This window comes from Orcinus orca, chromosome 6 (genome assembly GCF_937001465.1).
Source record: "Orcinus orca chromosome 6, mOrcOrc1.1, whole genome shotgun sequence".
Classification (NCBI taxonomy): Eukaryota; Metazoa; Chordata; class Mammalia; order Artiodactyla; family Delphinidae; genus Orcinus; species Orcinus orca.
This window is the reverse complement of record NC_064564.1, coordinates 12,953,907-12,965,408: the sequence shown is the minus strand read 5'-3', so window position 1 is coordinate 12,965,408 and position 11,502 is coordinate 12,953,907. Positions and strand designations below refer to the sequence as shown.

General features: G+C 41.5%; 1 protein-coding gene across 1 annotated transcript in view; it reads left to right on the top strand.

Annotated features, from left to right (window-relative positions):
- Positions 1-1,359: 1,359 nt before the first annotated feature.
- Positions 1,360-11,502, top strand: part of MTMR9 (myotubularin related protein 9) — a 94,067-nt gene continuing 83,924 nt past the window's right edge. Inside the window, exon 1 of the mRNA XM_004270720.3 lies at positions 1,360-2,896. Within this exon, the coding sequence (XP_004270768.2) occupies positions 2,715-2,896 (182 nt within the window). The 5' untranslated portion in view covers positions 1,360-2,714. The remainder of the gene's footprint in view (positions 2,897-11,502) is intronic.

Below are 11,502 nucleotides of genomic sequence, written 5' to 3'. Positions count from 1 at the left end.
CTGTACTTCATAATTTAGCACTTACTCTCTTATTTTATTCATTCCTTATGTGGGGTGTGTTGGCCTCCCCAAATTAGCTATTACTCTTTGCGGGCAAGGGCCGTGTCAGATCTATTGTTTCCATTCCCCACAGTGGCGATGACCAGGTAGGCAGTTAATACATGCTAGTTGACTAGTTGATAGAATAACATCTAGATGTTTACACGTCAGTGCCATTTATTACACATGAAATGATGACAATATCTGTCAGGTGTTGAGTGTTTTATATACATTATAAATGACATCATCTTATTTGGTTTATCAGAATCCTCTGAGACCCTTATATCCGGGCAGCTGGGGTAATAACTTGTTTGACTACAGCTTCACTTAATTATTTTAATAGAATGAAAGCCTATCCCCTTACTGTTGAACTCTACTGCCATCTACTGTTCATGTGGTAAGTTAAGCTATTGTTGCTGCCCACCTCCTTTCTTTCTTTACTATCGAATGTATGTTTTCTTCAGATCTCAAGGGCTTTCTATGCTTGGAGTTTCAATCCAGAGAAGATGCAATTTTCTAATAGTTTCTGGCATTTCATTATAACAACCCAACATGATATTGACAGTTTTTTTCTCATTGGCAAAAAGAGTTTATGCCTTTATGGAATATTAGCCATTTAAAAATGTAATGACACAATGGTCTTTTCATAGGCTTTTTTTTTTTCCAGGAAAATTAAAAGAAAAAGGTCATGACATTTCTGAAGAATTTTTTCTCTACCTTTAGAAGACATCATTAAACTGGACAGCTACCTAGGCTAAACTTCATTCAGGGTGTAAATCTTAACTCATCCTTCAAGGTCCTCCTCTCAAATGATACCTTCTCCATAAAACATTCCCTAATTCTTCATTCTAGAAGTCAATTCTCCCCTACACAATTGGTAATTGTTATAATGAACCACATGGTGGAAGGACAACAAAAATTCCAAAATTAGGGCTTTCCTGGTGGCGCAGTGGTTGAGAGTCTGCCTGCCGATGCAGGGGACGTGGGTTCGTGCCCCGGTCAGGGCGGAGCGGCTGGGCCCGTGAGCCATGGCCGCTGAGCCTGCGCGTCCGGAGCCTGTACTCCGCAACAGGAGAAGCCACTGCAGTGAGAGGCCCGCGTACCGCTAAAAAAAAAAAAAAAAAAAAAAAAAAAAAATTCCAAAATTAAAAACAAAACTTTATAAATCGTTTCCGCTCATTCTTTCTTCTCTGATGGTTCTTGTTTTTCTATTGTAGACAATCAACATAAAACTGGGCTCTCAGCTGTAACAATCTCATAAAGGGGTTTGTTTTAAGAAAGAGAACGTTTTAGGAAGGACAAGGACAGAAGCAGGGACACGTGTTGGGTGATCTGATGAGAATTCAGGCAATTTATTTTGTCTTTATTCTGAGACTTAAGCCAACTCGCTGTTCTTAGGTTCTAGATGGTGAAGATTTCAAAGGTTAATGAAGTAACAGTAGACCGGGTCTTAAACCCTTGCATATTTCCCCTCTAATGCCCTATTTTAGTATGAAAATGTTAGTTTAAAAGGGGAGGGAGACACCAGGTAAATTTCTGGCATAGTTAAGGTGTCTGGAAGTAGTTCAGTTGGATTGTATTTAATGGGAAGGCTGTGCGGTGGTGACCAAGGCCCAATTCCTTGAATTTCATAGACCTAGACTGAAGCCCGTTCTGCTACATACACTGTGTTTTAGCGCGTCACTTGAGTTTCCGCAAAGCATAGGATTGGTCACTTCCTCTTCGGTGCACTGTACGTATTTCTACCTAGGTCCCTTTCATAGATGTTTGTATGCTTTTCCTCTTTCTTGTTCCAGGTCACAGCACCTTGGCGCTCGCCCTCTGGGCGTCTGCGGCGTCCGGCCGTGCCCCTCCCTTACACCTGGCGCTTCTGTGTGGTCACAATCACCGCCTCAATCCCATGAGTCATCTCTTCACGGCCAGTGGATGAAAATCGCCAAAATTTACGGCAGCCCCACGCTCTGAAGAGGGATTACTGCTCAAGTGGAGGGAGGCAGGTCAGGGACGTCTTCTCGTCGTCCCTTTTTCCCTAGCCTTTTCTCAAACGGAATGTTTGTAAGGGTGGCGGGTGCGGCGGTTGGCTTGCAGGTAGAGCTTTTTCCTGCTAGGAACACAAATCTTCGATTCCTGCTGTGTTTCCGGAAGCATTCTCATCGGACCTAGGCGGGGACCGACTTCCGGATCGGACTCCCCTGTCTTCCGAGTTTCGAGCCCGCCGCTTCCGCCCGGAGTTGCTTTAAGCTCCGGCTGCGAGTAGCTACTTCAGCGAGGAGTCCGTAGCGTCTCGGACGTGGAAAGTGGCCCTGGGTCGGCCTCCTTCTTGTCCCCTCAGCCTGCCCGCCCCGAGGCCGGGTCCTCAGCTGGCGGCGGTGGCGGCTGGGCCTGTCGCGGAGCGTTCTCTCTGCCCGAGTCCTGGGCCTGGGGGAACAGAGCGGTGAGGGAGCGACGCCCAGCCTGGCCCAGCCCCGGTCCAGCCCCGGCTTTCCCGGGGCCTGTGACGGTGGCCACAGGCCTCGCCGCGCCCACCCCAGCCTGGGGCGGGGCACGACCTCCCCGCCCGCGTCCCTGCCCCTTCTGCCTGCCCAGCGCCTGGGCATTCCCTTCAGCCCAGCGGCGGCGTAACCGTCTTGCCCCTCCGGGACTCGGCAGTCCCCTGGCTCCGGCCGCTGGGGAACATGGAGTTTGCGGAGCTGATTAAGACCCCACGGGTGGACAATGTGGTGCTGCACCGGCCTTTCTACCCGGCCGTCGAGGGGACCTTGTGTCTTACTGGCCACCACCTGATCCTGTCCTCCCGGCAGGACAACACGGAGGAGCTGTGGCTCCTCCATTCAAACATCGACGCCATCGACAAGCGGTGAGTGCCTGTCCCACCCCCTATTCCGCGGGGAACCTGGGGTCCTCAGGTGCAGGTCTGCGGAAACGCGTCCCATCGCCCAACCAGCCAGCAGATCGAGCCCCCTCTGGCCTAGATTGAGGATTTGAGTTTTAGAAAGCAGAAAACCATCCAAATGAGATCCCTGGTTTCCATTCAGTTTGGCTGGGTTATCACGTGGTTGTTATCGTGATTATCATTTTTGGTACATAACACCATGTGGGGGGATATGCAACGTTTTCTTTTAAAATTTCTTTTCCTTGCACCGTCATATTCCCTGAATGTTAATTGTCCATCAGGGTTCATGAAATTGTGATTGAATGTGATTTAAGTAGAGTCTTTACTTGCCACTTTCGAGTATGTAGACTTTAGTATGTAGTGTCTAAATTCCATAAAACCTTTTCCCCTCCTCTCAGAAATGTTCAGTTTATCATATTTCTCCTTATTTCTTACCTTCTGGGTCATCAATTTAAGACTTCCCATTATGGGAGATTATAATGTCTTTTATTTATTTTTACTCTGTTTGGCTTTTGGAAAGGACAGAGTAGGCTCTTCAACAAAGGTATTAATTAATTAACCTCTTATTTTGCACCCCAGACTCTGTCTTTCCAGGGTAGTGCCTCAGAGACAAAAAGGTATACTTCCTTTGCAGTCAGAATTATCATTTCCCCAATGGCTTTGTACTTACTCTAGCCAGAAGAAGGTAAATTGGTTATCCAGTAAACACTAAAGTATAAATGAATGACAACAGCTTTTTCTATTACCTCTCAAGATAATTTGGGTACAGTATTAAGAAGATTCCTAGAGAGGTTATGCCTTAAAAGAAAATACTTTGTAATAGTAGAAGGTAAACAAAACGGGTGAAGTGGTGGTAAATTTATTTTTTCAAGCAGAGGGCTCCTATTAGATTCCTGAGATCACCTTCTCCTGTGTAAAAGTTTTCAGCTGTTACTCATCTATCAATATTCAGTTTAACCATTTCAATCTGCCACCCCTTTCACAGGTTCTTCTGTTAATCCCACAATGAGAAGTAATTCCCCTCACCTTGAAATCCTATAGCTCTTTAATTATACCTCTTTCATAAGTATATTTTACAATCTGTATTTTGATAGTTACGTATATGTTAGCTCCTTGGAGCCAGGACACAAATTTGGTTAATTTTTATCTCCTTCAAAACCGTGGCATGGGCAGATAGGCACATAGGAAATAAAAGGATTAACCACTGAATGGTCAGTGGTGCCGTAGAATACAAATTAGAGTTTCTTCATGCCACCAACTCTTTTCTTTCTTCCTTACCTCTTTCTGTGGTTGCTTTTCACTCTCTCATTTCATCGTATTTACCTAGCATTCACTACACGCTGGGCCTGGTTGGGCTAAACCAAGTATTTAAGATAAGCACTTTTTAATCTGTTAGGGGAGAAATGACAAACTGTACACATTTATCTTTTTCCTGGGAAGCAGCATGATGTAATGGAAAGAGCTAGCTAGCTAATGGTCAGATCAGAGTTTGTTGAGTTGTTGCTTTCAAAAGAGTTACCTCCATGTGTCTCCTGTATGCTGAGTTCTGTCTGGGCTGTGCAGATGCAGTGGTGACTAAGACAGATGAGGAGCTTATGTACTAGTGGAGGAGATGGACATTCACAATAGTCAACAAATAAATATATAACAACGTCAGGTAATAAATGCCAGGAAGGAAAATAAAGGAAGATGTTAGGATAGAGAATGCCTGGAGTCAGTTCAAGAAGACAAGTGACATTTGAATTAATGAAGGGAGGAAGCCTGCAGTGTGAATATTGGAGGAAGGAGCATTCCAGCCAAAGGGAATGCAAAGGCAGAGACTTGAGACAGGACCATGCCTGGCTTGTAGGAGGAAGAACAAAGAGGCAGGTGTGGTAGGAGGGCAGTGAGCACGGGGTAGAAGCTCGGGGGACTAGGGAGATGGCAGAAACGTGGTTGGAGGGATAAGCAGGGGCCAGATGGTGGAGGGCCTGTTACGCCATTGGGATGGTTTTCATGGGAAGCCTTGGAGAGTTGAAAGCGTGGAAGTAGCAATCGCTAGACTTCTAGAAGATGATTCTGGTAGCTGGCAGAAAATGGATTGTAGAAGGGCAGTGATTTGTTAGCAAAATATTAAAATTTTTTTTCCCTTTCTGTGGATTGCCTGTGAATTTCCTTGGTGTTTCTTTCTTTTTCTTTTTTTTTTTTTGGTGGTACGCGGGCCTCTCACTGTTGTGGCCTCTCCCGTTGCGGAGCACAGGCTCCGGACCCTCTCCCGTTGCGGAGCACAGGCTCCGGACGCGCAGGCTCAGCGGCCATGGCTCACGGGCCCAGCCGCTCCGCGGCATGTGGGATCTTCCCGGACCGGGGCATGAACCCGTGTCCCCTGCATCGGCAGGCGGACTCTCAACCACTGCGCCACCAGGGAAGCCCCCCTTGGTGTTTCTTTATCTGGTGATTTTTTTTTTTTTTGGCACCAGTTCCTTATATACTCTCTAGGTATTAATTCTTCGCTTAGACGTTGCAGATATCTTCTCCATATCTCTCACCCATTTGTTAACTTTTGTGTGGTGCCCTTTGTGGAACAGAAGTCCTAATTTTAATACAAAATTCATTGATACTTTATGGTTTGTGCTTTTTAAGTCTTAAGAAGTCCTTCCTTATCCCAAAATTACTAGGATATTCTCTTACTTTTCTTCCATATTAGCTTTATAGTTTTACCCTTCATTTTTAGGTCTTTAATTCATTTGGATTCTACCTTTGTTTCAAGTGTGATAAGAATCCAGCTTTGTTTTTCTTCATGTAGCAAGCTAGTTTTCCTAAAACCATCCTCTAACAACCCATCCTTGACTGATTTATCATATTATCAGGTGGTTTTATATATATGTATATATAATATATACAGCTTTTGCTGTGCCCCATAAGTTTTGTAATGTCACGTTTTTGTTTTCATTTTTTTTGTCTGTGTTTTATAATTTCCCTTGTGATTTCTTCTTTGATCCATTGGTTGTTTAAAAGTGTATTAATTTCCATAATTTGGTGAATTTCTCAATTTTACTTTTGTTACTGATTTCTAACTTCATCCCATGCGGTCAGAGAAGATACTTTGTATGATATCTTTTTTTTTTTTGGCTGCACCTAGCGGTATGTGGGATCTTAGTTCCCATACCAGGGATCTAACCCATACCCCCTGCAGTGGAAGCTCAGAGTCTTAACCACTGGACTGCCAGGGGGGTCTCTATATCTGTCTTTTTAAATCTGTTGAGACTTGATTTGTGGCCTAACATACAGTCTATCCTGAAAATTGTTCCATGTGCACTTGAGAAGAATGTGTATCCTATTGTTGTTGGGTAGCGTGTTTATGTCTATTAGGTCTAGTTAGTTTATTGTATTAAGTCCTCTGTTTCCATATGTATATCTGTTTGGTCTCCAACTATTATTGTAGAACTATTTCTCCTTTCACTTCTGTCAGATTTTGCTTCAAATATTTTGATTGTCATAGGATGTGTAAATGTTTATAATTGTTACACCTTCTTGCTGTGTTGAACCTTTTATTAATAGATAATGTCCTTTGTCTCTCATAACCATTTTTGATTTATAGACTATTTTGTCTAATACTAGTAAAGCCTTCTTTGCTGTCTTTTGGTTACTGTTTGCTTGGAATATCTTTTTCCTCCATCCCTTCAATTTCAACTTGTTTGTGTCTTTGGATCTCAAGTGAGTCTCTTGTGAGACAGACTATAGTTGGATCATATGGTTTTGTTTGTTTGTGGTACGCGGGCCTCTCACCGTTGTGGCCTCTCCCGTTGCAGAGCACAGGCTCCGGACGCACAGGCTCAGCGGCCATGGCTCACGGGCCTAGCTGCTCCACAGCACGTGGGATCTTCCTGGGCCAGGGGACGAACCCGTGTCCCCTGCATCAGCAGGCGGACTCTCAACCACTGCGCCACCAGGGAAGCCCGGATCATATGTTTTTATCCATTCTGCCAATGTCTATCCTTTGACAGTGTAATCCATTTACATTTAAAGTAATTATTGGTAAGGAGGGACTTACTTGTGTCATTGTGCTGTTTGTTCTCTATATGCCTTAAAGCTTTTCTGTCTCTCATTTCCTTCATTATTGTCTTCTTTTGCACATAGTTGATTTTATTGTAATGAAATGTTTAAAATTTTTTCTCATTTACTGTTGTGTATATTCTGTAGCTGTTTTCTTTGTGGTTACCATGGGGATTAAATTTAACATCCTAAAGTTATAATACTCTAATTTGAGTTTATACCAGTTTAACTTCAAAAACATACAAAAACTCTACTCCTTTATAGCTCTGTCCCCACTGCTTTCCATTGATGTCATAAAATTACATTTTTATGTATTTGGGCCTGAAAACATAATCTAATAATTCTTTTAAATGTATTAGTCTCTTAAATGATGTAGAAAATAAAATCCAAACCATTGTTACAATAATACTAGATTTTTTTAAAAAAATAACTTTATTTATTTTTGGCTGTGTTGGGTATTCGTTGCTGCACGTGGGCTTTCTCTAGTTGTGGCGAGTGGGGGCTACTCTTCATTGCGGTGTGTGGGCTTTTCATTGTGGTGGCTTCTCTTTGTTGCATGGGCTCTAGGTGTGTGGGCTTCAGTAGTTGTGGTACGTGGACTCAGTAGTTGTGGCTCGCAGGCTCTAGAACACAGGCTCAGTAGTTGTGGCACACGGGCTTAGCTGCTCTGCAGCATGTGGGATCTTCCCAGACCAGGGCTCGAACCCATGTCCCCTGTATTGGCAGACGGATTCTTACCACTGCGCTACCAGGCAAGTCCCAATACTAGCTTTTATAATTGCCTTTTATTTTACCTTTTTGAGATATTTATTTCTTCATTCAGCTTCAAGTTACTGTCTAGTGTCCTCTCATTTCAGCTTGCAGGATTCCCATGAGTATTTCTTGCAGAGCAGGTCTAGTGCTCACAAGCTCCCACAGCTTTTGTTTATCTGGGAATGTCTTAATTTCTCCCTCACTTTTGAAGGACAGTTTTGCTGGATATCAGATTTTAGTTGACAGTTTTTCCTTTCAGCACTTTGAATATATCAGCCCACTGTCTTCTAGCTGCAGAGTTTTTGAGTTCCTGGTGTGGGTCTCTTTGAGTTAATCTTACTTTGAGTTCATTGAGGTTTTTGGATGTTTATAGTCATGTCTTTCATCAAATTTGGGAAATTTTCAGCCATTATTTTCTCAAATATCCTCTCTGCCCTTTTCTTTCTCTCTTCTCTTTCTGGAACTCCCACTGTGTGTGTGTTGGTCTGCTTGTTGGTACCTCACAGGTCACTTTTCTTTAATCTTTTTTTCTTTCTGTTTCTCAGACTTGATAACTTCCATTGTCCTGTCTTTAAGTTTGCTGATTCTTTCTTCTGCTTTCTGAGAATCTGCTTTTGAATCCCTCTTGTGAATTTTTGACTTCAGTTCTTATACTTTTCAGCTCCAGAATTTCTTTTTTCTTTTCTTTTTTTACATTTTCTATCTCTTTATTGATATTTCTGTTTTGTTCACACATTATATTCTTGACTTTCTCCATACCTTCCTTTAGTTCTTTGAGCATCTTTAAGACTGTTAAAGTCTTTGTCTAAGATATCATCTTCCATCAAGTCTTTTTCAGGAACAGTTTCTGTTTATTTTTTACCTTTTGAATGGGCCATGCTTTCCTGATAATTTCTCTGCCTTGTGATTTTTTTTTTCTTGCTCAACACTGGACATTTAGATCTAATAATGTGGTAACTCTGGAAAACAGATTCTCCCTCGTCCCCAGGGTTTGCTGTTTTGGGGGGTTTCTTTTGTTTATTATTTTTGCTTTTTTGACTGCTGTAGGATGTCTATATACCAAGGATCAGCCTGAGGTGTAAACTTAAGGCTTTCTCGTCTTTTCTGAACCTGGGTATGTGTAGTCACAGTCACTTCCTAATTTTCCTATATATACAGTTGTTTTCAAATGTCCTGATCTTTAATGTCTGGTTCCTGAAAGGGGGAAAGTGAAAAATGAAGAGGAGTGGGAAGAGAGCTGACCCTGTAAATCCACTGAAAGTCACTGATTGGGGGCTGGAGGCAGCTTGCAACAGTGGGAGGAATTGCAACAATGGCTGCCTGCCTCTTTGCACCTCTGTGATCAGAAACAGCAATCTACAATCACAGCACAGACCCCTGATATTTGGAGGACAGGGTGCTTTCTGCCCACCCTGGCTCCTGTAAGCTGTGTGCAAGCTGCTCCAGGAACATACACACAGCTGCCTGTCACTTGGGTGGGGGTGGGGAATGGGTAGCTGCTATTTTGCTAAGAGCTGAATATATCCAAAATTAACTGCAATTTATTATCCAAGTCTTTCCCTGGAAGTTGCAAGCCTTTAATAGACATCAGAGTTCCAAAATAGGTACAGCAAAGAGATTCTGCCAGTGCAATTGTTATCTAGGTGGGAAGACAGATTCCTAATGCTTCTGATTCCACTGTCTTCCAGAATCCTTTCCCTTGTTAAGTTTTGAGGGTTTTTTTTTCTAAGTATATTCTGATACAAGTCTTTTATCAAATATAAGATTTGCAAATGTTTTCTCTCAGTCTGTGGCTTGTCTTTTTATTCTCCTTAACTGTGTCTTTCAGAGAGCAAGCATTTAAAAATTTGAAGACATATAGTTTATTAGCTCTTTTATAGACTGGGGTTGTGATAGCTAAGAAATCTTTGCCTAACCAAAGGTCACAAAGATTTTCTCCCGTGTTTTCTTCTAGAAGTTTTATAGTTTTAGGTTTAGATATATGATCTGTTTTTAGTTAGTTTTGTATATGTTTCATGGATAGATCCAAATTCTTTTTTTCATATAGATATCTGATCGTTGTAGCACCATTTCTTCAAAAGTCTGCCTTTTCTTCAATGAATTGTCTTTGCACACCTTTGTCCATATATAAGTGAATATATTTCTAGACTTTCTGTTCTATTCCATTGATCTATTTGATGCCATTGCTGCCACAGTCTTTATTTTTATATTAAGTCTTTAAATTATATAGTGTTAGCTGTCTGATTTTGTTCTTATTCCAAGTTGTTTTGGTTATTTGAGGTCATTTGCATTTCCATATGAATTTTTAAAATATTTATTTATTTATTTATTTTTGGCTGTGCTGTGCAGCTTGCAGGATCTTCCCCGACCAGGGATTGAACCCGCACCCTTGTCCGTGAAAGCATGGCATCCTAACCACTGGACCGCCAGGGAATTCCTCCATATGAATTTTAGAATCAGCTTGTCAATTTCTTTTTAAGAAAGGCCTGTTGTGAGAATTGTGGTGAACCTGTTGATAAGTGAACTTGATGAGAATTAACCTAGGATATCATAATATTGAGTCTTCTGACTTACGAACAAATCTCTCTCTCCATTATCTTATTTAGGTCTCAAATTTCTTTCAGCCATGTTTTATAGTTTTCACTCACAGGTCTTTCACATCTTTTGTCAGAATTTCCTCTATGTATTTCATATTTTTTATGCTATTTCAAGTGATATTTTTCAAATTTCAGTTTCCAGTTACTTGTTTGTATTAATCATTTATAAAAATTTTAATTTATTTTATTTTTGGCTGCGTTCCGTCTTCGTTGCTGTGCATGGGCTTTCTCTAGTTACGGCAAGTGGGGACTACTCTTCGTTGTGGGGCACGGGCTCAGTAGCTGTGGCTCACGGACTCTAGAGCGCAGGCTCAGTAGTTGTGGCGCCTGGGCTTAGTTGCCCTGCATCATGTGGGATCTTCCTGGACCAGGGCTCAAACCCATGTCCCCTGCATTGGCAGGCAGATTCTTAACCACTGCGCCACCAGGGAAGTCCAGTACAATGTTGAGTAAAAGTGGTGAGAGGGAACATCCTTGTATTATTCCTGATCTTAGTGAGAAAGCATTCAGTCTTTCTCATTAAGTATGCTATTAGTGGTAGAGTTTTTTAGTTTTTTAGTTTTTGTAAATGCTCTTATCAGGTGGAAGAAGTTCACTTCTGTTCCTAGTTTGCTGCGAGTTGGGTTGTTTTGTTTCATTTTAAAATCATGAATAGCTGTTGGATTTTGTCAATGCTTTTTCTATATCTATCGAGATAAGCATATTGTTTTTCTTTTTCAGTTTGTTAATATGGTAAATTACTTTGTTAAACCACCCTTGCATTTTGGGGATAAACCCCATTTGCTCGTGATACATTATCCTTTTTATATATTGTTGGATTTAATTTGCTAATGTTTTGTTTAGGAATTTTACATCTATGTCTATGAGGGATATTTGTCTGTAGTTTTCTTGTAATGTTTTTGGGTTTTGTATTTGGGAAATGCTGGACTTTAGGTGTGAATTGAGAAGTAATTGCCTCTTCTCAGTTTTCTGGAAGAGTGTGTCTTGACTTAATAGTATTTTTTCCTTAAATGTTTTATAGAATTCATCAGTGAAGCCACCCAGGACTGGAGTTTTCTTTGTGGGGAAGATTTTATTGAAAATTTCAGTTTATTTAGTAGATATAGCTCTAACCAGGTTATTTATTCTTGAATGATCTTTAGTAGTTTGTATCTTGAGGAATTTGTCCATATCATTTACCTTGTT